We start from the raw sequence: 26,362 nt of genomic DNA, 5'->3' as shown, positions 1-26,362 counted from the left end.
GTCAGCTGCTCCTCCAGGAGCTGTTGATGTTAAATATGGAGACGGTGAGCAGCAGCTGGACACATGAATGAGATCACAGCTGGTGTCTCCAACTCTGAGCTCCTTCAGGAAAAACTAAACCTCCAAATTAACGTCCAAGAAAAACCAGTGGCTTATCGGAGAACCCCACAGCTGTGTGCTCGAGTCCCAGAGGATCTATTCCTGCTGCCGCCGATCCAGTAGGTCGTTTATCTGATTCTGTTTTACTGATCAGAATAAAACAGTGACTGCTTCCCTTGGTGTAAACCTCCCAAACTGGAACCAGATCATTTTTAGCTCGGAGTTTTTCCACTCTGAGTTGTAGATTAGTTCAGAGTCTAAGTGCAGAAACACTTAGCAAGCAAAACAATATGGCTGAACACACAATACAAATGAAAGAATCAGTTTCTCCAGTGCAATAAATTACTTTTTGCAGCAGATGTCAATGTAAAATGTATTTATCTAGCACTTTAAAAAAACGATAATAAAATAAGTTGATGGAAAGAATCAGGTGGATCAGATGGATCCCTGCTCCAGTTCACCTGAATCGATTAAAGTCTCGCTGCCGAAGCAGGACGACGTTCATGAAGGGGTTCAGATGTCGGGTCAGGCCGTCCAGCTTGGCTGCTTAACCAAATTTATCTGAATTTCTTGAATCATCCATCCATTTTCTTTACACCCTTGTCCCTCAGTGGGGTCAGGAGGTGCTGGTTCCTCTCCAGCTAACGTACCGGGCGAGAGGCGGGGTCACCTGGGCAGGTCGCCAGTCTGTCACAGGGCAACACAGAGACACACAACCATACACACACACTCTCACACCTAGAGACAATTTAGAGAGACCAATTAACCTGACAGTCATGTTTTTGGACTGTGGGAGGAAACCGGAGTACCCGGAGAAAACCCACCATGCACAGGGAGAACATGGAGACTCCATGCAGAAAGACCGGGAATCAAACCCAGAACCTTCTTGCTGCAAGGCAACAGCTCTACCAACTGCACCACTGTGTAGTGCACAGTTGAATCAGTTAATGATAAAAAATCTCCACCGGTTTTTCTTTGACCAGTTTAGTTTTTCAGTCAGCTCCATAAAGGATCACCAAGTCGCTACAAGCTGCACATATTTTGTGTCCAAATGAAGCAGAGCTGAAAAACATGCACAAACCTTTGTCACATTTTACATCCTGTTTTTCTTCCACTTTGAAGGATTTAATGTCCCCCAACATGAAGCAGCATTCCTGAAGCTCTTTAATGCACTCTGACGTTTTTAATGTTCTCTTCAATGCATCAGATTAATTGTTTAAAAGTCCACAGAGGAAGCTGGAGCTCCTCCAGCAGCTGCAACGCAGCGTCTGAAAGCTGAGTGGTCTGGCTTCGCTCAGAGACCTGAGCTTCACCTGCGGCTCCTCTCAGCCTTTCAGCAGGAAATCCTCCTTCATTAACCGGAAGCTGGAGTTCAGCTGCGCACATTGTGAAACCAACCAACCAACCGTATAAAGTTTGTGCCCTTTCTCAGAAACTGTCATATTTGCAGCTGGGAATAATTGCTGTGGTTCTGGCATGAGGAGAATGTGATGCGGTTTAACCTTGCAGTCCCACAGACTCTGGTGATAAATGAATCAGTCCTTGGACGGACGATGAAAGATGCCGAAGCGTCTCAGTGGAGTTTCTATGCAGTAAATATTACAGAGTTTCAGGCTTTTACAGGTTCGCTTTGAGAAACAAAAGAAAGTTTCACAGCTTCCTGAGGTAAACCAGATCATGTTGCTTGAAATGTAAAATGTAACGACTGAATAAAGTGACTGAGACGAACAAACAGCCATCAGTTACCAGAGATCAGCAGATTAGTTGGAATATGAAACCTGACGGATCATTTTCAGCTTGATGAAGTCTCAAACCTCATACTGTAATGAATCACTTTACATATTTTCTAGTCTGACATGACAATAATAAGCTGCTGATATTTCTTCCCTTGTTTAAAACCTAAAGGAGACGACTGAAGAATCGGGTTTGAACTTTGAAATGTCTTAGCTTTACTTCCAAACCACAAATTCTTGTCAGTTTTGTAAACTTTCAGTCGCATAATGTTCATCATCTGTGTTGAATTATTGGTTATCGACTGTTAATAATTATTAAAGTAGTTGTGTTTACATTTCTGCTGTTGTTTTGAAGTGGGTGAAAACTGTTTAAAGTCTACTGTACTCAGGTTTTCTGCTTTTCTGAGGAACAAAAATAAAATGCAGACAGTGGAGAGAAATATAAATACGGAAGCTAAGAGTGTCAAACAGTATGTAAATGATATTTTACATATATTGGTGCTCGAGGTGCTAGCCTTTCAGTTAGCATTAGCATCCGCTAAATACAGTGTTGGTGTAGATCTTTAGTGTTAACAGAACGAATGTTTATGATTCGTGAAGCTGTCTTCATAACGCACAAGAAGCTGCCATGTGATTGGCTGTCTGTGCTAACGAGCTTTTTAAACGTGGAAGATGAATTCTGCTGACATCCGGCGGTTCAGGCATCTTTCAATCAAAATAAAACATCACCAACCAGACGAGCTCTGCAGAAACAAAGTGTTGGTTTGAGTCGTACACCTGCAGACTTCCTGTCCTGTCCTGTCCACCCCGTCTCCACGCTCCGCTCCATTCCTCATCATCCTCATCATCCTCCCCCCTGACCCTCTTTTATCTGCCAGAAGAAGCCATTTCCTACCATTACAACCCATCTCTCCAAACAGCAGACTTCTTCTTTGTTCTCTTATCACAACTCTTTGTGTTGACACTTTAGTGGCAGGAAGCTGTGAGAAAAATCGATGGCACATACAAAGGTGGGAAGAAATGCTTTCCTTCCCTTTCTCCTGCCAGGTCTCCGTCTTTCATCAACAGCAACAACTTTCATTTCTGTGTATCAGGTTGGTGGGACCCCTGATTTTCTTTTTTCTTTTTGGTGAAAATAGCCGAGTAAATATCCAAACATCAACTTTTTCTCAGTATTTTCTAGTGAGGTCACTGACGGGATTTTACACCAAACCAGTTGTTCTCCTGGCTGTTGGTGACAAAAGGCTTTGACCTCCCAGCTGCGATCAATTCAGAGAAAACTTCAGCTCAACGGGTCATCACTGTCCCTGATACTGATGGGAAGTGATTAAGCTTCAGTTAGCCAGTCCAGACCGTGTTAATTATCCATTAGGCCTGCGTCCTCATCCAGGACCTTCAGGCCAGTCAGGAGCCGCTCAGAGCTCGTTAGGGGCCTTCAGCCTCGTTAGGGGCCCACTGGAGACCAGCAGGGTCAGAAACACAGCTGGGTGAGTAGCAGATCTGGAAATGAGAGTTTGCTGTTAGGTTGATGTTATGGGCTTTCAGATGGATGATGCCGAACAGAAGTGGTTTGGGGGAGGAGGAGCTGCAGCTCAACGCCAAACAGGAAGCTGGAAAATGGTGATTTAAAACGCGAGGCTGGTCACCTGCAGGAGCAGTGAGTCAGGACATTTTATGCTAAATTCACATTTTGCACATTTTTGTACTTCCATTTGGGTTTCTACTGCTTCTAAAAACAGTTAAAGTGCTTAAATAAATCACTCTGCTGGTTTTTAAAATAATATTATGGTTTTTCGGTGTCTGGAAAATTAGCTTTTCAAATGTAACGTCACAAATCAGCAGGCACTGACCCGTTGCCTAGCAACCCCAGCAATAGCTGCTGGAAAAGACAACATGCAGAAACCACTTGATGCATTTTGTTGGTCGTGCACAAGGCTCCACTTTTGCTTTTCAAAGATATACGGTTGCATAATTGCGCATCTATCTGCAGCCATTTTCACGTCGGTGTAAATGTTGAGTTGGGGGGGCGTGGCCAGCAGCAGCTTATTTGTTTTAAAGCTGAAACAGCTGAAAATAGGCAGAACTGAGCAGAGTAAAAGTATGAACGTGTTTTCTATAATCCACAGAGATGCTATAAACTGTTCAAGGAATCATGACAGGTCACCTTTAAGTTTCAGTTGGATGTAGGAAAAGAATGACTCCCATCCTTCCAGAGCTTTAAACAAATAATTTAAGCAATTAGCCAGAGTGTCTCCTATAAGCAGACCTTCTGACAGCTCTGTGAAATGTTCTGCTCAGGTGACAAACTATATGAAAGAGTAGTTGATGATGAAGTCATTAACAGAGGAAGAAAGGTTTTATTTTCTCAGGTTTTAGTCTGTAAAGGTGTGAATTAGTCATTTCCACCTCCGGTTTGGGGATCCTTACATCTGAGCGTTTATGTTTCATGTAGGAATCCGTTCACAGCGATGCGAGCGGTCATGTTTAAGATGAAGGAGGATGTTAAAGCTGCCAGGAGAACAAACCGCTTCCTGAAAGCTCATTAATGAGACGGATTGTTAGCTCAGTTTTCACACAGCATCTCTTCACACTGCTGCTTTACTCACATCTACATAGTCAGAGCTGCTGCTGCTGCTGCTGCTGCTGCTGCTGCTGCAGCTGCTGCTGCTGCAGCTGCTGCTGCTGCTGCTGCTGCTGCTGCTGCTGCTGCTGCTGCTGCTGCTGCTGCAGCTGCTGCTGCTGCTGCTGCTGCTGCTGCTGCAGCTGCTGCTGCTGCTGCTGCTGCTGCTGCTGCTGCAGCTGCTGCTGCTGCTGCTGCTGCTGCTGCTGCTGCTGCTGCTGCTGCAGGACCTGCAGCTCAGGTTTAATGTACATCACTGGGAAGGTTGGTGTCTGCACCTTGTTAGTGTGTTATAAAGGGGAAGTTCTGCTCAGAAAAGGACAGAACATTCCTCTGGACCTGAGCTGGTCCTCACACACCGACGCTGTTTGGACTTTTTCCTTCAGCTGCAGTTTGTAAAAACCAGACAGTTTTTCCCTCAGGCTCTCTGATGAACACTATGAATGCCTCCCAGCCTGCCAGCTACTCTGCTGGGAAGCAAAACCTAAAACTGACTGACCTTTTCCACTTTTATATATTTTTACTTAATCTCTGCATGCTGTCAAATCACCTCTGACCATTAACACTGATTCTGATTCAGCTTTCTCTGCAACTCATTCCTTCCCAAGCATTCATGAAAACATTAAAACAGTAAAAACTGCAACATGTTTAGCAGCATTTCTTCATTCAACTGCTGGTTGTCTGGGTGACGTCCAGGAAAACACTTAATGTAAAAACTGTCAAATAAGACAGAATGGAAAATGAGTAAATTCAGCTTCCAGGCTGTAGTTTAACACTTTCCTGCAGCTTGATTTCTTATCCAGTTTCTGCTGAGCATGCAGTTAACAGAACCACTGATTAGCTTATCATGGTTCTGCATCATCACCAGGCCTTTGCTCTGAAGCTTTAGATCAATTCTCATAGTTTGTATCTGATTTAGTGATCAATACTCATAAAGCTGTTATAGTGGGTAATTCTAGCATCAACATAAACACTTTCAGAGGCTAAATGATGAATTTAATGCTTTCTGAGACCCAATTAGCTTTACACAAAATCTACTCCTGTCATCATAAACTTGATCTCATGTTGACAAGCTGCATAATTTCTCCTCCCAACTCTGTTTAATTTACCATCTCTTTCATATTAGCATCATAAACCAAACATGACTCTATTGTATTTTAGCTGGAGTCATATTGGATGTATGAACGGCTCTCCATGGCGCTGGGCTTGTTTGATATGAACGGATCTGTTTGCCATGTAAACAGATCCAGTTCAGATTTCCATCCATCCATTTTCTAACACCCTTGTCCCTCAGTGGGGTCAGGAGGGGTGACCCCACTGAGTGGGGTGCCTCTCCAGCTGGTGTACCGGGCGAGAGGCGGGGTCACCTGGACAGGTCACCAGTCTGTCAAAGGGCAACACAGAGACACACAGCCATACATTCACACTCACACCTAGGGGCAATTTGGAGAGGCCAGTTAACCTGACAGTCATGTTTTTGGACTGTGGGAGGAAACCGGAGTACCTGGAGAAAACCCACCATGCACAGGGAGAACATGGAGACTCCATGCAGAAAGACCAGGGCCGGGAATTGAACCCAGAACCTTCTTGCTGCAAGGCAGCAGTTCTACCAACTGCGCCACTGTGCAGCCAGTTCAGATTTCATTGGTTGTAATTTCTGTGCACAATAAGCTGAATTCAGTCTAAATGAGTGTAAAACCAACTGAGACGCGTCGCCACTTGGCTCAGACCGAACATCAACTGGAAACTGATGAAACAACCAGAGACTAAAAGTTGGCGTCAGAATATGAACCAGTTTAAATTTAAACCTGCCAATTTGTACATTTTAATAAAATAAAGGGATGTTTTGGGTATCTTAAAACCTTCAGATGTTCCTTTGAAGGTCAAGAGGAGGATTTAACTAGACTCTGTGTTCATGAAGAGTCTGAAATGTTCATCTGCTTTCCGATGTGACACTTAACTCTGACCTTTTCTGCAAACATGCATGCCAGGTCCCGTTTTCTTCACCCCAGGAGAGTCATGTTTAAAAAACAGCGACAAGAAACATGCAGGAAAGTCCGTCAGTTCGAGTGAAACCCGAAACAAGCAGAGTGGCTCTTAGTTTGTCATTTAATCTGAAATTTAAGTCATCAGAAGATTTTATTTCTCTTCATTTATAAAACCTGGAGCACAGAATCAAATGTTTTTTTTAATTATAGCTGCACTTATTAATAAAGGTCAATTAAATTAATTAAATAATGATTGATTCTCAATGATTGTGTCAATTGTTCATGTATTGAATGATTTCTTCTGATGCTTTTTGTTCTTTTTTGCTGTTGGAACCGTTTTATTTGTTAATATTTACTATGAATTGTTTAATATTTAATTTAAAGTTGATAAAAGCAGCCTGTAAATAACCTCCCATACGTTATAACGTGTTGACTTTATAACCAATAGGTGAAAAGTTCAGTCCTAGAAAATCCAGTCGAGCTTTTTTTGCATTAACTTTCTTCCAGCAATTCCATTCTAACTGACTTATTTCTTTCTTTCAAACCCTCCATAGCTGTAAATGTCAGAGTTTAAAAATCGAAGTAATTCATTTCTTAAAACAGATGCTGGAGTTTTGAATAATTAACACACCTGGAAACCTGAGCCACTCTTCTTCTTCCCCGTGACATCATTAAAATTCAGACAAGCCTTCAGAGATTTGACATATTCAATGTTTTCCAATGAGATGCACATAAATATTGTATGTCAGCAGCACTGACTCACTGCTCCCCCTCAGCATTAATCATCTCAGGTATTAAACCTGACGCACAGCGGAGTCTGCTGTGACAAACTGGAGGGAATAAGCCATAAGTGGCAGTGAAACCGCTGCAGATTCATAGTTACAGTCAGGAGTTGTGGCAGCGACAAATGTTGTGGGAAAAATAATAGATTCATAACTCAGAGTTAAAATATGTGAAAGGTTAAATCTGGTGCATGTTACATGGACTGGACCCTTTGCAGCGTGACGTCAAGATGCCCCGTCTCCCTGCTGGAGGGCAAAAAGCTGCTAGCTAACAGTGACTAGCAATGCTAATATAACGCGCTAAATCTTAAACTTATGCAGGACATATTAAGAGAAAAAGGAACACAGTACTTTGCTACTAATTGTCAACACAAAGGCAATAAGAAGGTGAGTAAAAAAGTTATAATTTAGAGAGAAAAAGAAGCGATGGAGAGGGAAGGGTAGCCCTTTTCGCACTGCAGGGTCTGGCATGGAGCGGAACGGCACGGTTCGGTTCGGTCCGGTTCCACCAGTACTGCATGTTACGTGGAATTCTGTGGGTTTGGGTTCAGTTAAAACGTGGCGACCAACTCTGACAGAACATCAGCAGAGCAGGTGTTTAAATGAGCTAAGCTAACCGCTGTGTTAGCTTAGCTAATAGCAGCGTTAGCTAATCTACCACAGCGATCACTTATTAATAATCACAAAATAAACACCAATCCTGAACACATAAAACTGTGACGGACTGAATGTTCTGTTCATTGTGTGGGAAATGTTTGAGTGTTTTATGGTGTTGAATTCTCAAACGTAAAGTGGCGTTGTTCTCAGTTGCTATGGCAACGAGTCTGCGTGTAGTGACACAGAGAGCGAGAAAAAAAAAGCTTTTGAGTTCTTTAATGTGTTATTTTTTACCTTCGCTGTGGCTTAATGCACCAAATGAATGATCCATCTCCAAGTTTCATTTTGTCAGCGGCTGTGGAGTACATGAAAAATAATATTTTTGCCCTCCAGCGTTGTGCGCATGCGTGTAATTTCTGGCTGTAAAAAACAACATGCAAGGATCTAGATCTGATATATCTATCAATGAAGGACACGCTGGTGGAACCGCTCTGTTTGCTCAGAGTCTGTCCACAATAAACATGGATTATGATGTTTAAATCAGAGGAGCAGGCAGAGAAGAAGAAGAAGCTCAGATGAAATAACCGAGCTGACACTGACGCGTCTGACGGAGCTGATTAAATTAGTCACAATCAGCTTCTTTCACTTAAATGTCCGTTCAGGAGGAATAATAAAACCTGCAGGCGCAGGACGTTTTCTCCACAGAGGATAAATCCAGCTGACTTAATGGACCGGCAGCAGAACGTTAAACGTGGGAGGGAATGATATTTTCACACATCGCTGGATCATTTTATTGCATCTGATGATCCGATCGGATCGGAACCGGCCGGCTGTAAATCCCCCCGCTGTCTGTGCGCCGTCCCTCTCTGCTGTCAGAGTTTTAACTGATGCGCTCAGCCGCCTGTTGGGCTCATTCAACAATTCACCGGACGGACATTTACGACGCACAGAGGTTTACGCACAGCGTGTTCTGCGCGCTGCGTCTGCTTCCACTGCGCCGTGAGAGACGTGATCTCCTGTCTGACCGTCACGTCATTACTGCTGATCACTGATTAGTCTGTCTGAGCGCTGGCTGATCATTAATAACCAATGACAGGCTCTGACGCATCAAACACGGCCTTGATTAGTAATTAACGTCCTAATTCTCTATGAAATATTGAGCTCTGGACGCCCTTTGTCTCATTTCAGCTCCTTGCTGTGAAATCGCACAAAAGTCAGACTTCCTGCTGGTTTCTGATCCAGCAGGGCAAAGAAACCCGAGCAGAGAAACTCACTGACGTCCCTACAGGGGGCGCTGGTTAGAAAACAGGGACAAAGTGGAAAGTGCGTGAAAACCGTTTGGATTGTTGGTAATAAAACACAAATAAGACAAAATATAATAAAGATCAAAGTCATCCACTAAACTGACCCAGCTGATGTTGGTTGACTGGAACAAAATGTCACTTGGTAAATATGAATATGTAAAGGGAATTATTTGAGTAATTCTGCATCGAGATTTAACTACATCCTAAACTTAAATATAAATTCAAAGATTCACCAGGAATTTACTGCACATATTTCTGCAGCTTTAAATTTGGGAAACATATTAGAAGAAAAACATGGATAAACATGGTGATGGGGGATAAAATCTGAAAAGTGATCAGTCAGAAACCACTTCAAGGCAATGAGAGTTTTGTTTTATTTTAGTCTTGTTTCTTATTTACATAAATCAGAGATAAACAGTTTAATGTAACCAGTAAATAACTGGTTTTTGATACATTTTGACAGATTATGAGGCAGATTAAGTTCATATAAATAAACATCACTTTCTATCTAGTGATTTAATGAGAATTTAACATTTATTTCCAGCTGCTGTTTGATCCTTTTTATGTATGTATTTATTTACATATTAAAGTCATTGCTGTTTGCAGCATCTCCATACTTCACATAAAGCCGCGCGTGGCTTTTTTCCAGACGAACGGTCCAATAATTGACCCTGGCATCTGTGACCCACACGTCACTGTGAATGTGATTTACTCACCGTGAACTCAGATAATACGATTCATTAGACGCCTCTGCTGATTTGATTCCAGATTTTCTCTGTCGTTCATTAGCGAGGCGGACGTTGATGCAGGGAGGAGTCAGAACAAGGTGATGACATGACCAAAGTGTTACTTAATGCTTTACTACATGATTTAAAACTAATTATTCTGATATTTCTATGTGTCATTATTGTATTTTTGTGGTTTAAATGTCATGTTGAATGGCTGTGGTGCCTTTTTCCTGATGTCCTTGAATGCAGCACGACTTGCATTGATTTTAAACCATAAATGAGCCAAAAGGTTGTAAGTATCCATCAGAGATCTGCAGTAAGATGGAGTTACGTAGTCAGGAGGAAACTTTGGGGGAGAAAACAATCAACCTTGGAAATGTGATAAAGAAAGGAACTGATGAAACAAAGGAGACGACTCCCTGTAGCTTTCGTTGGCTCCTTTCTTCTATCTATTTCAAGACTTTTATTGTGCCTTTAGTAACGCTGATAAATGACTTTTAAAGAACCTCTGAGCTTCCTGTAGGACTTCGGGGCCTCCAGGAGCCCCAGGTAGCTCTGATTCTGAATATTTTAAGCTCTCTGTTTTACATTTGCCTGCAGTAAATGAGGTGACACCAGATGGATGCAAGTGCTCCGAGAATAAATGATGCTACAGGTGGTTTTACCTTCAGCACAGTTTGTAATTCATACCAACATATACAGCAAACATTCAAACAGAATCAGAGGTTTTGAGTGTTTGATGCTCTGCAGCCTACAGATGTGCCAGTGGGAAGACATTAATGTCAAACCGTCTCCTTTGACTTGTCTCAAAGGAAAATTAAATGTGGTCGTAACTCGTATCATCCGAGTAACTAATCCACCTCATTTGCTTTTGCCATTTCTCTAAATCTTTGGCTGTACAGTCAGAAAGTTGGTCAGACATGTTGGAGGGATTTAATTAATGCACAGCCTCACACCAAGCGGTCAGGGCGAGACAAAGACTTATGTCAACTTTCTCACTTTGTTGCTCTATTTTTTTTTGTATTTTTCACACCTCCTAATCAACTTTTCTTAAAATAAAATGGCTAACCCTAATCTATCAACTTCTTCTTTGTTACTGGAGACTTCGGCAACATGTGGAAGCACCAGTTGCTTTGCAGGAACTGAGCAGACCTGCAGCACCGCTGACAAAAACATTAGCTTGTGCAACCCTAAAGCACAAATCATAAACAGTAAACAACATGGAATTTAATGGAAGCTGATGCTAAAATGCTAAAACGCTAAATTAAAACAGACTGCTGCCCACCATATGACAACAAAACGTCCTAACATGTCATTACTCTCCTACATGTGTGATTTGAGCTTTACGAAGTCATGCTTTGAGCAGATCTTTAAGTCATAATTTCAGTTTTATATTTGTTGAGTATTGCTAACTTTGTGGCTGATTGTGTACCGTCAAAAAACAGGTTTAATGGTCAATAACCACAAACTTCAACACAGATGTCAAACTTTATTTAACTTAAACTTTACACGACTGCTAGGAAAATTAACACTTAGAATTTACCCAGAATTTTTTTTTTAGGGGAAAATATGTGTGTGAAACATTTTCAAAGTTAGCAGAAGTGATGAAAAGCTAAACAAAACAAACAGCGCTGCTTTCTGCACATTTGTGGATTGGCAGAAGTGAAGAAGTGAAAATGAATCTCACACATTCAAGCCTGAAAAACGCTGCAGATGGACGACAACTATTCCAACTCCTATTCCAACTCCTGACTCGCCACCAGGGGGCGTATATCTGACTGAGATGGTTTTATTTTCCTCCTGGAACCAATAGGAAAATTAAACTGTAGTAGCCAGTCTTCAACCCAAAGAGGGCAGCACTGAGACACTTTTAGAGCAAGAAGGAAACAAGTTTAAATTATTGACAGTTTGTACAGAAACATAAATACTTTTAATGGAGTTTCTTATATAACTGCACAATATTTAAGTTTAAATTTTTATTCTTTATTCTGTTTTTATAACTATTTTACGTTTCATCTTTGTGTGAATCTGCTGTTATTGCCTCTATGAAATCTTACCATTGTGGAACAACAAAGGATTTTTCTATATCTTATATTTCTTCTATAAACACCTTAAAGCACCTTAAAGTTTATACTGTTTATCTGCAAAATAAAGTTGGTTTGGGGGTTAGTTAGGAGAGCACATGTTAAATGTTAAATGTCAAGTGAATTGGAAAGATTAAATGAGAAAACGTATTTTCTCTGAAGCATCCATCCATCCATCCATTTTCTTGCACCCTTGTCCCTCAGTGGGGTCAGGAGGGTTGCTGGTTCCTCTCCAGCTAACGTTTCGGGCGAGAGGCGGGGTCACCTGGACAGGTCGCCAGTCTGTCACAGGGCAACACAGAGACACACAACCATACACACACACTCACACCTAGGGGCAATTTGGAGAGGCCAATTAACCTGACAGTCATGTTTTTGGACTGTGGGAGGAAACCGGAGTACCTGGAGAAAACCCACCATGCACAGGGAGAACATGGAGACTCCATGCAGAAGGACCGGGAATCGAACCCAGAACCTTCTTGCTGCAAGGCAACAGCTCTACCAACTGCGCCACTGTGCAGCCGTGGTTTGTCATGTTGCTCTCTAAAGCAACATGACAAAATGACCTGAGCTGAAACGTCCCAGTCAAAGTCTAAGAGAGCTGAACAAACCATTAATGATGTTGCTCTTATTTCCTCCAGACCCATTAAAACATGAATCCCACCTTAGATACGCTCTGATTTATGGAGAAGCAATGAGCTGATTTATGTCGTCCTCTGACCGATCGGCCCCCTGCTGAGGAACATGAGCTCCACCTCTTCGTGGAGCCGAGCCTCCAGCCGGTGATTCATCACCTGCAGCACTGAACTCTGTCTGCTGAGCCTGGAGGCTCCGTTTGTTCTGCTGCAGCATCACAAACAGCAGAGCAGCTCCGGCTCTCCTGTAGAACTGATTCACTCTGTCCTCTCATCCACTGTTTCTTTTGTGCCATTTTTCTCCTCATCATATCTCACATCTACAATTATTATTATTATTATTATTATTATTATTATTATTATTATTATTATTATTATTATTATCCTGCTGTTGTTCTGCGTTACAACGCCGCCCAGAATGATGGACCTGATCAAACCAATCTGTCTTCCTGACACAATGTCTTTAATGCTAACAGATTATAGTGCAATCTTATTATCTGGTTAGGATAAACTCTTTTCATTAAGTTTCATGCGATGAATGCAGATTTTTTTCAGTTCAGTCAGAACAAACTGAACATCCAGTTCTTTCCACTTACAAACAGAGATCTTCTGGAAAATGTCTAACAGCATTTCCAGAAAACCTAAGAATTAAGTTCCATCCATTTTCTTACACCCTTGTCCCTCAGGAGGTGCTGCTGCCTCTCCAGCTGGCGTACCAGGTGAGAGGCGGGGTCACCTGGACAGGTCACCAGTCTGTCGCAGGGCAACACAGAGACACACAACCATGCACACACACACTCACACCTAGGGGCAATTTGGAGAGGACAATCAACCTGACAGTCATGTTTTGGACTGTGGGAGGAAACCAGAGTACCTGGAGAAAACCCACCATGCACAGGGAGAACATGGAGACTCCATGCAGAAAGACCGGGGCCGGGAATCGAACCCAGAATCTTCTTGCTGCAAGGCAACAGCTCTACCAACTGCACCACTGTGCAGCCCAGAAGAATTAAGTTTTATTTCTTATTTCTGCTCTGAGCTTCTGAAGATCCTCCCTGAAGGAGGCCGACAGAAAACAGAAATGTTCAGTTTGGCGTTTAGATCAACTTCAATTATTGTTTTTTTATTTTTATTTTTTGTAAAAATAAAAGTAATAAATTACACAAAACCATTACGTTCATTTTCAGGCACTACAGCTCGATATATTTTTAAGAATTTTGGTTTACATTTGATGAAAACTAAAAGTTCAAATGTTACAATAATATAAAATAAGGATTATCTTAATGCAATAAATATGGAATGTTTCTCTTAGATTTTTCCTTCCACTTAACTTTCCATTGACATGGACAAACACTTAAATCAGGAGTCTTATGCATGTTCATGTTGTGCATAAACTGGTTTTAATTTTTTTTATACAAAATTAATTTTCTTTGTTCTGATGTGGTATTTGTATTTTATTTTTATTTGAATTAAATCTCCATGAAGAGAATCTAAAAGCTAGTTTTATAAGTCATAGGGTTCAAAATTAGGCTCGTGGGCTGAATGTGGTCCACAGCATGATCATATTTGGCCAATGAAAAAAACTCCAAATGTCTGTTAGAACTGAAGGCACCATTTATACTGCAATTCCCAGAATGCTCTGCTGCTACAAAAGTTATTTTTCATTTCAATTCTTTTATGAGTTTTTACTACAAAACTGTCTTTGTTTTGGATTAAAGTTTAACTTTGTTTCATGATAAACATTTATTATGTTAAATGAACAGAAGGAAAAACTTCTCTTCAATAAATATCCAGACTGATCTGCAACTTTATCCCATTTTTTAAATTTATGTTACTTAAATGAATATAATAAAATCTCCCAGGAATGTATCAGATGTACTTAGACTCAAATCAACTGGTAAAATATGTGAGAGATTCGCAGCAGCTGCATGAAAATCAGCCAGCAGGAGAAAAACCGGCGAGTTTCTGAATCACTGCTCAGTGAAAACAAACAGTTTCTGGTGTAAACTTGTCTCAGCTGGAGAGAGAGAGCAGAATCCCAGCTGAGGCGCCGCAGGAAACCAGGAGGATGAGAACCAGCAGAGCCCGAGCCGATTCTGATGACTTCATCATGCTGCTGGAATCCAGACAGGAGAAGAACAAACATCCTCATTACTCTGAGCAGCAACCAGCGAGCGACCAGCAGAGGAACAAACAATAAAACCTAAAGAAGCCGAGTCACTCGATCGTCTGTCCTGTAAATGTTTCATTCATCCAAACCTTAAATTCAGCAAAAGATGATATACTAAAGTTTTAAATTCTTTTTCAACTTTTTTGGTCGGCACAGATTTAAAGAGCAACAGATCAATGAAGGACAACTAGAGGAGAACGAAGAAGAAGCAGCAGATAATGGACTGAAGATGGATTGATCCACCAGGAACAAACACAAAGCCTTGAGAAACGTCTAAGAAGAAGACGTTTCTCACCCAAACAGCCATGTTTCTGCATGGCTGTTTGGGTTACAATGTCTTCTTCAGACCAATTTCATCATTTTTTGAGTGATTTGTTCATTTGTTGTCTCTGGGCTGAACAAGCTCAAATATACACATATCCTCACTTTTTGTTGCCACCAACAATCTTAATTCTTTTCGTTTTTCCTTGTGAAATTGGTAAAGTTCAGTTAAACTGCTTGGTTTCCTTCTAAAGATGTTTAATAATCATGGAGTCGAGTCTTGGATCATTCCAGAAGCTTTTTCTGGATCATCATCCAGACGCCTCCAAAATGACAAGAACAATGTTTGGAAGAGTCAAAGTGAGATTTTAAAACCTAAAAGCAACGTATCAACCGTCAAGCATGGCGGTGGCAGCGTCATGCTGTGGACTGCTTCACTACTGGTGGAAGTGTTGTACTGCACGACGTTACGGTGGCCGACAGGTTCCAACACGCAGCAAGCATCAAAATATCAGGAGATCCTGGAGTTTGTTTCCATCGGACGGCTTCAGAAAACGTAACTACACAGGAAAACGACTCCACAGAGCATCCTGCTAAAGCAACAAGGTGGAGGTTCCAGAGTGGCCCAGTCAAAGCCCAGACCTGTTCTCAGCTGATCCAAATCAACCTAACAGAGGTTTAACAGTTCAGCAGGAAGAATGGAGGAAAACTGCAGAGCAGAGGAGCCTGAGTGAGACCGATCCACACCAAATACTGACCTGGAGGAAGTGAATATTTATGCAATCACCCCTTTTGTGTTACATATTTTTATGTAATTATTTTGTAGAAATCACTTTCACTTTGATATTGAAAGTTTTTTTTTTATTATTTATGTTTTTGTGGGGGGAAAAAGGCCAGATTTTATTGTTGATGATTCGATAAAAGGGGGTGAAAACGTTTTACTGACGCTTTCAGCTGGAGCTTTGAAATGTGGATGATGTGAAACTAGAAACCAGGAGCAGGAATGAAAGTCGAGTTTTGTGTTTATGGCAAAAAACAAAGAACAAAAAAAATAAGGAACATAAATCTGAATTTATTCTGGATTTTTTTAATATCCACACAGGGTCAAATTATTAATTTAATCCAAACTGTAAATATAGCGGTGATATTTTTTCAGTTCTTAATTAAAAGCTGATTCCATCATTTTCTATTTTTAGGAAAATCGCATGCAAAGCTGAAGCGGCTCAAAGAGGAGAGCAAACATTTCACATCTCTGGATTTCCTGTTAACCATCAGAACTCCTGCAGATTTTCCTTCCAGCAGATAAAACTTGTTCCGGAGTTCACCGGGTCCTCCTACCTGTCCGCGCTGAGGACCGTGAGCGTGAACACCGACACGCCGACCGAGGTGAGCTGGATGACGGGGATGAGCTTGCACGCCGCCTCGCCGAACACCCACTCCTCCGAGAAGTACCGGAACGCGTCCACGGGCACGCAGGTGACCAGCAGCAGCAGGTCGCCCGCAGCCAGGCTGGAGATGAAGATGTTGGGTACGCTGCGCATGGCGCTGTTGGTGATGAAGATCTTCACCAGCATGATGTTCCCCAGCAGACCCACGGTGATGATGAGGATGTAGACAGAGGTCATGACGCAGCGCACCACGAAGTGCACCGTCTCCCCGCCGTCGGAGGCCCCCCACCAGCCGGGCTCCGCGGTGGAGTTGGGGGTCAACGCCTCGGGGTCTCCGGGTGGAGCCGGGGAGAGGTTGGAGAGGAACTCGTCATCCATGCTGGGGAGGAGGGGAGCTCCAGCTGCAGGAGCTGCTGCGCGTAAAACCAGCGCGGTGGTGCAGCTGGATCAGCCTGAGAGCGGAGAGAAAAGTTTGGAGCGACACTTGATCTGAGGGCTGCAGGTCTGAGCCGCAGAGTGAGCAGAGGCAGGGAGCTGAGCGCGTAAAGAGGAGCAGGAGGAAGAGGAGGAGGAGGAGGAGGAGGAAGAGGAAGAGGATGCACCTGTTGGAGAGCTGCCTCCCTCTCTGCTGTGCGCGCGCTTCATTCAGCTCGTTTCCCACGTGCTTCTCAATAAATCAGGAGGATGAACCACAGAAAGTCACGGGAGAAAAATCTCGTTCTTAAAACTGCTGTCATGTTGTGGAGCGAAGAGACTGGTTCATTATTTACTGCATGTTTATATTGGAACCCAGCTGTGTGTGTGTGTGTGTGTGTGTGTGTGTGTGTGTGTGTGTGTGTGTGTGTGTGTGTGTGTGTGTGTGTGTGTGTGTGCGCGCGCAGCTCTTTCTTGGCTTTGCTTCTTGTTGTTGTTCTATGGGTTTTTCCAGGAATCGCCCCGCTGGAACATTTCTGTTGTAATCTGAATTCCTTCTTGAGGTTCCAGTGATAAAAACATGATCATTATTCTTTTTTATCACTAAAACAGCTTTTTTTTTCTCCTAACATTTTGTGATAATTGTTACTGTCATAATAATGACTTCATTCTCGTCGTTTGAAAATAAAGAAATCCCAGCCTGATGCTCCGTTAAAGGGTTATTTGCTGCAGAGCCATTATTCTGTCGTGTTTTTTAAAATAAATCTTAAAAACAGAAGATTAAAAAGTTTCCCCCATTCTTTTAAAAATAAACCAAGCTCTAGTTAGATTGGAAACAAAATGTCTGTGAAGATCAATTTTCAAATCTTACCAGACATTCTCAGTTGGATTTAGGTCTAGATCAGTGTTTCTCAACCTTTTTCGGGCCAGCGCCCCCCCAGCCTTTATCCAGGTCCCTCACTGCCCCCCACCAAAGAATTTGTAGGCTACTTGCACTGACAATTATTTTATCATTAATGTTATTATCATTATTGTAGATGTTTTGAATCGGCGCACCGATTATGTTTTCCCGTACACTCCTTCACCTCGCGCACATAACGGGGTAAATGTATCGGCGTCTGGAGGAGGGGGGTTGGGGGGAGGCGAGCGTATGTTTTTACGCTCCGTCGTGGGGGGGGGGGGGGGGGGGGGGGGCGCCGATTTATGTTTTCGCATCCACCTGAATAATGTGTAGTTGCGCCCCTGCCCATGGCACTTCAACAATATTATTTTATCTTTTATCTGGAAATAGTGTCTGTTTATTCTTGCCATACAGTCTCTGTATTAATTAATGCTCTAAAGGTCTTGCCATACCAGTTTATTCCTCTGTATTTACTTTAGTTTCTTAGTTTATTCTTGCATTTTGTTCTTCATTCATTTCCATTTAGTTTCATTTGCCCACGTTGAGAACCGCTAGTCTAGACTTTGACTAGGCCATTCTAACCCATGAATCGGCTCTGATCTAAACCATGGAGGTTTAGGGTGGTTGTCCTGCTGGAAGGTGAAGCTCCAGCCCAGCATCAAGTCTTCAAGTCTCCATCCATCTTTCTGTTCCAACAGCATGATGCTGCCACCACCGTGTGTCATAAAGATGTTGTTTTGTTTTTTTCTCTTCAGGGTTTTATATTTATTTAGAAATGTTCATTTTGGTTTGATCTAAGCAGAGCATGTTGGCTTTGTTCACTTTTTTTTACCTGGCTGGTGGTTTTGCTGTTTTCTCTGGGTTCATATGCTGCTGCAGCTCAGAGGGGACAGAAATGCAGCCACTAGGGGCAGCATTGTAAACCTGCTGCTTTCTGTTTGGATCCAGAACTACAGTAGACAGATCAGGTTTGATTCAGGTAAAAAAAAAAAGCCTCTCTGCTGTGGTGCAGCACTACCTTTTGTCTGCCCAGCTTCCTGCTCCATTTCTCCCTTTGGATTGTCTGATGAATATTGAAGTGTGACCAAAGTCCAGCCGTGCAGAAACCTGAATCCTCACAGAAGCAGATGTAAAAGCAGCAAAGTCTGTTTTCCTGAAGATGTGATTTTCCTGCTGCTGACTCTAAAGCCGCATATTAATGTGGATGTTGGGATGTTTTTGATGAATCTGGTACCTTTAGACATAAAATGTGCAAATAAGCAATAGCTGTGATTTATTACGCCTTCGTGAGTCTGTATGAAGAGCCTGTGTGTGTTTTACAAATTCAGCAGGTTCTCTGTCTGCAATAATTCACCTTGGGATTAAATGTGCAGCATGGTTTTTATCGCATGCATGTAGAGGAGAAGCTCTGCGCCACGACCAAGAATCTGTTTGGTGTCCAGAAATAATTCCCCGTCCTGGTGACACCTGCAGAATGTGATCAGGAGAACTTGAGAACAGAGAAAACTTCTTTTATTTCTCACCTTCGTCCAAGTTTTCTTGGAGATGAAGGACTCCATCTGGGAGCTTTCTGTCTCGCTGCTTAATGAGACTTTAACCGACCGAGTGGGTCTGATTCTGTCACAGATGGTTAAAGTCAGAGGTGGGACGAGTTGGATCTCTGCTGAATGTTCTGACTGATTAAAGATCCAATCTGTCAGTTCAGAAAGCTTCAAGTGTGACACCCAAGAAGTTGCTTAAAGGGGCAGTAATATGTAAACTCGACTTTTCTGAGTTGTACATTATGTTATAATGCTAATCCCTTATCAGTGTAGCATTGCCTTGTTTCCTTCTAGCATGTTTGAGGAATCCTTTAATCTCCATGGCAACCATACAGCTGTGCAAAACACCTGGTTGGTCGTAGCCCCGCCTTCGAGGCGCAGCTCCTCCTCTGAGCTGCAGTTTGTAAGCTACCGGGCTTCTGCCCCACAGAGCAGCGACTCCCACATGACTCCCCCACTCGGCTCCTTCAGACTAGCCGGCAGCAATTAGCAAACAGCTGGTGGAACTGCTGAGCTCGTTATAGGAGCTGCTGCTCAGTGAGACGCTGGTGAAAACGTTGTTAGAAGGTTAATAGAGGAGACATGTTGTTTCAGAAAGAGCAGGAGGTTTTAAAGAGAGATTGGCCCATTTTTAAAACCACTAAGTTATGAAGTAACTTTTCTTTTAACTCATATTTGATATGTGTAGCATTTTCATAACAACTGAAGTAACATAGTTACTTGATTGTGCTTGATTGTGCTATATGATGTCACCATGCATGTAAACGCATCACACTGCTCCTTTGAAAGCAGCCCTGCTGCTCGGAGGCGTTTATGTTGCTGTTCCTGTTTGCACTCAGTTCAGATTGTCTCTGCAGGATTTTCCTCTTCCTGTGATTCACCAGAGTCTAGAACCTGAAGGCCAGTTTTAGCTCTTACTTCCTGTTTAAACGGAGCAGAAAGACTCACTTTAGCAGCTGCAGATTTCTGCTTCTGTTTTATTTTGAAAGTCGTGCCAGGAAGTGGCTCACCTCACCTCCATGTAACGTGACTTAGGCTCGTCTGACCTGTACTGTCCAACAGCTGGGATGAAACTGGGATCTGTGTTTGGGAAAAAAGAGAGGGAATGAACAGCACGCCGCCAGGATTCCGGTTGGTGTGTGACTAACTTCTTCTTCTGGTTCTGGTTCTGGTTCTGGTCTTGTTCTGGTTCTTCTCTCTATCTTTGGGACCTCAGATGTGTGTGTGCAGTAGGAGTGTGTGTGTGTTTGACTGCTGATGCTGCTGGACTCATGTTTCCATTTCAACCAAACCTCTGAAATAAAGTGCAGGAAGCTTTTAGTTTTTAGATCATTTATTGAAATCTGAACTTGTTTTCAGTGAGTGAAGCTCCAGATTAACAGAAATAAAGAATAAACCCATCAGTTGTTTCACATAACCAGGTGTTTCCTGTGCATTGTGCTCCACAGGACGACTTTTTTCGCTGACAGGGTCCAGTAGGGATTAAAACGCGGGCGACCCAGGGCCCCCGCCCCTGGCTCTTTGTTGGCCCCCTGGTCCCTGTTGTGTTTTTTCCACTGAGTGGGTCAGTGTGTTTAGGGGGAGATAAAAGGCTACATGATTTCAGGAGAGAGAAAGAGAGGTGGAAGAGTTCAGCTGCAGGTTTGTGGAGTCCTGGCCACGAGGGCCCGGAGCCACCCGGAGCCACACAGCAAATCATGTCTTTAAACTACATCAAGAACTTCTACGAAGGATGTGTGAGTAGATGAGGCAGGAGCCATTATCCTGCTGTTGACATCATGTTTGCTGTTTTCTGGTAGATGGTGGTTGTATCAGAGCGGAGCAGCTGAAGAGATGAAATGTTTCCTCTGAATGGCTTTTTGTTTTCAGCCATCAGAGCTCAGGGACTCTGATTATCTGGCAGACAAAAGCAGGTTCTCCTTCTTTCTAACAGCTGAGTAAAAATGCCGCAATGTTAATCAGACCATGATCCAACTGCTTTTATCTACGGCTTTCACCCAGCTGCATGACTGAAACTGGAGAACATGCAACCAGGTACTAAAGTTAAAGCTTACAGAACACATCAGGTTTGTAAGCCATATTATCTACGGAGGAGGAGAAATTCACGTTAAATGATGTGTAAGAAGAGCAGTTTGGAGACCCAACAAACCAGCACCCTGCAGAGGGACTTTGAAGCTCGCTTTGGTCTGCCTTTAAATCACCACAGTGAAAAAGTATAAACACTAAAATTCAAGCTGATGTTAAAACGTCTGTTTATCTTGTTATAGCTAAACCTGATGCAAAACCTTATTCAAATTTCCTCACATTATGTTTTTTCGACGCGAGAGTCGAAAAAGCGAATGAATTCACCACATGGTGGATTGAAGGGAAGTTAAAATACAGACATAGAGTCAGATTACAGCTGTATCGGATCAGATGTTAGCCATGTTTCCATCCAGTTGTCATTTAAATTTTGAGTTAACTTTTAGAAAAGTGAAAAATGCTAATTACACATTTTTCCATCTGCTGTTTTGAAGTGAATCAACCAGGCTAGCCTAATTTTGACCATCGCTGAAGTTACACACAGCTGTAATAAACAGGATGTAGAAGTTGCAAGCTAGCATGAAGCTCACATGGACAGAGTCCTCCACTACATGCCAGAGGCTTGGCATTTAAATTCATACCTCTGGTAAGGCAGAGAGATCTACCAGTGGAAAGCGTGTTTGTTATATCTGTTATATTTGTTAAATAAATGTATTTCCATTTCCCCTTTAGCGCATTAACTCTTTTTCTATAAAAGACAAAAAACACCTCAATCAAACAAAAGTTATTTTGAGTTGATGGTTCCTGAGAAAGAACGTGATGCAACGTCCTTGAGTGGTTGTAGTTTCACAGGCAGGTTGGTCTGAAGAGCAGTTATTACTTTAAAAGCGATCTGTGGAAATCAGCAGACGTTTTGTATGCAAAATGGAAAAACTCACAGTAAAAGTAAATATTGTCAACTTTGATCATCTTGATTGTTACTGATCACTGCCGGGAAAAGTCTGCTTCCAACAAAGACTGAGTTAGCTGGTTGTGGATAAAGTAGCTAACTTACATTTATTTTTATTTCTTTCTGGGAAAGCATGGCTTTCTTTCAGGTAGCTGACTTGCAGTACATGAGCATTACTGAAGGGGGATTATTCTAAAACCCTGCACAGACATCTGCAGGACTTTAAGACAGAGGAGAGATGTGAAAGATAATCTCTACAGTTTTGTAACCAGAACCTTGTAAAAAATGTAAAAAAGAAGAAAAAAGAGTAACCGGACCTTCCAAGTATGACCAATTTTAACGCTGTCTCTGCCTCTGAGTGATCTCCGTCTGTCTGTCTGTGGTTGTGCTCCAGCTCAGGCCTCCCACTGTCATCGGCCAGTTCCACACGCTGTTCTTCGGCTCGGTTCGGATGTTCTTCCTGGGTGTTCTTGGCTTCGCGGTCTACGGGAATGAAGCTCTGCACTTCAGCTGCGACCCGGATCGACGAGAGCTCAACCTGTTCTGCTACAACCAGTTCAGACCCATAACACCTCAGGTGGGACCAAGCAACACTACGAACCAGAGAAAACATCTCAGCACAAACCTCAAACACAGTACTGGTCAGATGTTTCAACTCCCTCATCATGGGCCTCAACATTTCCCTCATATTCATTAGGCCTAAGTTATTTCCAGGGTGGAATGATAGAACTGCTATAATTTCTCAGACGGTTCAAGGTGACTTTTTTCCTGCATGCAGGATGCAGGCAGCGCACTTTTGCTAATGCACTAGTAGCGGAGCTAATTTCTAGCTTAGTGCTTTAGCACCTTGCTAACCTTGAAAGCAGTTGCACACCTAATTTAATGTTTCCAAATAAATTAAAGCACTAATTTACATGGCTGACAGGGTGTGACCTTTCAGTTGAATAAAGTTTGACATTTGGGAGGTTTTGGTTATCGACTGTTTTCTACTAACTATTAAATTCTTCAAGCAGTTAGTAGTTTGCAGGGAGTTGGCGCAGCTATCTTATACACCATGGTGCAACAACCTTTCTCCCTAACACCCAGTGTTTCCTGTTTATACCTTTATGTTTCTGCTCTCTGCAGGTCTTCTGGGCGCTGCAGCTGGTGACTGTCCTGGTTCCTGGAGCTTGGTTCCACCTGTACGCCGCCTGTAAGAATATAGAGCAAGAGGAAATTCTTGAACGGCCCATCTACACCGTCTTCTACATTATCTCCGTTCTGCTCCGCATCATTCTAGAAATCATCGCCTTCTGGCTACAGAGCCACCTCTTTGGTTTTCAGGTTTGTCCATTTCTGACAACTTTTAGCTAATACATGAACAAATATGGCTTGTTTTGTAGAGTTGGTGCAGAAAGTTACTTGTCTTTGATAAGAATGCAACAGCTTGACTTAGATTTCGAAGGTTGTGTCTGGACCTGGAACTGCAGGTCCTTGTGGAATAAACCAAACCCAACGTACCCACTGCCTCACACCTCTCTGCTGTCCTCAGGTTCACCCGGTGTACGTCTGTGATGCCAGCTCCTTGGAGAAGGCCTTCAATGTGACTAAGTGCATGGTACCTGAACACTTTGAAAAAACCATCTTCCTCAGTGCTATGTACACTTTCACTGTGATCACCATTCTCCTCTGCATTGCTGAGATATTTGAAATACTCTGCCGGAGACTTGGTTATCTCAGCAATCAATGATAGAAAGGTTCACGCACAAACACAGTGAGTGAAAATATCTGTCATATTCTCAAACTGTTCATGTTGGGCTCATTGTCAATGGGACTTTCATGAAGCAGGGAGTTGGTGCTAGAGTCGGACCTCACCTGTGGTACGTCAGTAAGCATCACCAGGAAATCTGGGAAGGTGCAGGCATGTCAGAGCTGGCCAGAACCAGCTGTTCTTTTGTTTGCTGCCCTTACGTATAGAATGACCATCCATTGGTGTATTTCAGAAGACGGTTCTGTACTGGTTTGGTCGAAAAGTGTTGAATGATTGGACCGGATGGCCAGAAAGCGTCTGCTTCTTAAAGCTGCTAAGATCCCATGCATTTCTTCTGATTAGTGGAGAAGGAAAGCTCATTTTGACCCAAACTTGAAGATTTTTTTAACTGAAGGTTCACAGAGATCTGAACATTTCTTGGAGATGAACCTCAGATCTAATATTATACCGAACAAAAGTTTGTAGGGTTGAGATGTACACATTATATGACCTTCTTTTCACCATATACATTGATTTTTGAGCAGCCTAGTGCATCTTCTCTTGAACTCAGATTACTGCTGACAGCTATTGTCTGGTAAAGCTAAAACAAAAGGTCAGTGGTCCTGAAAGAAGCCCAAAGTCTCCCACCAACCCAGTGCGCCAGAAAGGCCAACAGATTGAATTAATCTCCATGAAATTCAAAGGAATTAAAATGTCTTGACCCAGACCTCGTCACTAAACGAGATACAAGCTCAGAGTAGCTTCAGTATAACAAAGTAAGAAAAAGAAGCAATAGAAAACTTGGTTGTGTTGACTTTTTTGGAGAATGTCAACAAGCAATGATAATTTTTAATGGATGCGAACAAAACTATATGGAAATTTGGACATATTTGAAGTTGGTTCTGTTATGATAATCCTCAGTTTGTTTACAGCAGCTGCCCTTAATCTTTGTTCACGTCTGATTTTGGTCTTTTGCTCCTTAACCACTGAATTTAACATAATTTCCTCTACATACCCATTTATTTGATTTAAGCTACTTCATGCATTTTTCCTTTTGAAGTCAGTGTCTGTCCTTGGATGTATGATTTAATCTTCTGTACTGTTTTATTCTTTTTTTACTCAGACATCCATCCAACTTTTGTTATGAAGTTTTTAGCAATCTGTTTATCATATCAGTTACAGGATTGGACAACAAGAGAAAAGTGGATAACACCCAATGCCTGTCGGCTAAGTCTGCAGAGTAAACAGTTCAGGGCTTCTTTCATGACCCGCTGCATGCTACCAGTAATTGATTTCATCCCTTAGTATTTTAAACCCCTAAGCATTTGTATATCCACTGCATACTTCCAAGTCTAATTGCAGGAATTTCAGAAGGTTAGCTGGTAGCAGCTAGTCCAGATTAGCATGCTAACTGTGGGCGGTTGCTAGCATGCTAACCAGCAACATTTAAAACTGTAAAAATCAGGGGATGTTTTCTCATGTGGCACATGTTAAAGGTTTAAACATGTGTATGAAATTTCCACTACTGCATGTTTTCTGCTTTAATTCCTATTCATGCTGTAGTTTGTACTGATTTTGCTAAGTGTAAAGAAACGGTAAATGCTTTCTACACCCATTTCCCACATCTCTGTCTTTGTACTGACATAATTTCACCCTCAAAGATGTTTTCAGTATCTTAGCTACAGGAAGGCACACCTCATGACCAATGTATGCATATTAAAACTGTCTGTCTGACTGATATTGCATATTATCTGTAATTTTGATATTTGTTATGAGATTATTAAAGAAAATGTTCTCCAATTAGCTTTGTTTTTTTATTTATCTTATTATCTTATTTATCTTATTTATCTTATTAAAACAATTTAGTTTGGCAATTTTTAAATTGTAATTAAAAACAGACACTGGTCTAAACTTGTCCATTTTTTCTGGTCAAGATGCAAAAAGGAGGTTCAAGTTTCACTGTAAACCTCAGGAAAGATTGTTTCATTTAGTCATTTAGTTCTGTTTGACGGTTGCTAGTCACCGACTGAATGGCCTCAAATTATGATTTTTAAATATTTTCAGCATTCAATGTAACCCAGGACGCATTTGTCTCTTTATGTATCTTTAAAGAGGTGCCAGTAGCTGTGGAAGCTATAAATAAGGGTGTAAAGGAGATGGGAAGCTTTGACATTTATGTTAATGCAGGAACATAAAAATCACTTGGCTATTTAAGAAATGGGACCATAGTTTAATCATCTGCATTCAAAACATAAAATCAGCCAATTAGAGTGTTGATGGAACATTTTATGCACCTCAGTGGGTTTATCCACACACTTGTCCCTCTGTGCCACAGGTGTCAAACTCAAGGCCCGGGGGCCAAATATGGCCCGCCGTAGCTTTTTGTGTGGCCCTCTGTACTCCAAATTACATCAATG

The 26,362-nt window shown here is 42.1% G+C and overlaps 2 protein-coding genes across 6 annotated transcripts in view; one reads left to right on the top strand and one right to left on the bottom strand.

Moving 5' to 3' along the window:
* nmbr (neuromedin B receptor) overlaps nucleotides 1–17,119 on the bottom strand; it is a 43,677-nt gene extending 26,558 nt beyond the window's left edge. For all 3 annotated transcript variants that reach the window (XR_014085534.1, XM_081602286.1, XM_008397144.3), the window contains exon 1: nucleotides 16,340–17,119. Coding sequence is in view for 2 of the 3 variants with exons in the window: in XM_081602286.1 (XP_081458412.1) it covers nucleotides 16,340–16,767 (428 nt within the window). In the remaining variant the exon portion in view is untranslated. The remainder of the gene's footprint in view (nucleotides 1–16,339) is intronic.
* Nucleotides 17,120–18,125: 1,006 nt separating this feature from the next.
* LOC103457176 (gap junction epsilon-1 protein) lies at nucleotides 18,126–25,748 on the top strand. 3 transcript variants are annotated; one of them, XM_081602287.1, is made up of 4 exons: nucleotides 18,126–20,376; nucleotides 22,611–22,793; nucleotides 23,342–23,539; nucleotides 23,748–25,748. In XM_081602287.1, exons 2-4 carry the CDS (start codon nucleotides 22,668–22,670, stop codon nucleotides 23,943–23,945), a joined length of 522 nt encoding a protein of 173 aa, XP_081458413.1. In that variant the 5' UTR covers nucleotides 18,126–20,376; nucleotides 22,611–22,667; the 3' UTR covers nucleotides 23,946–25,748. The 3 variants fall into 3 exon arrangements, with proteins under 3 accessions (XP_081458413.1, XP_008395364.1, XP_008395363.1); XM_008397142.3 differs by having other exon boundaries at nucleotides 18,126–20,380; XM_008397141.3 differs by having other exon boundaries at nucleotides 18,126–20,981.
* Nucleotides 25,749–26,362: the final 614 nt, after the last annotated feature.

This window comes from Poecilia reticulata, chromosome 21 (genome assembly GCF_904066995.2).
Source record: "Poecilia reticulata chromosome 21, P_reticulata-male-v2, whole genome shotgun sequence".
NCBI classification, from domain to species: Eukaryota; Metazoa; Chordata; class Actinopteri; order Cyprinodontiformes; family Poeciliidae; genus Poecilia; species Poecilia reticulata.
The sequence above is the reverse complement of the archived record's forward strand: the minus strand, read 5'-3'. Positions and strand labels throughout refer to the sequence as shown.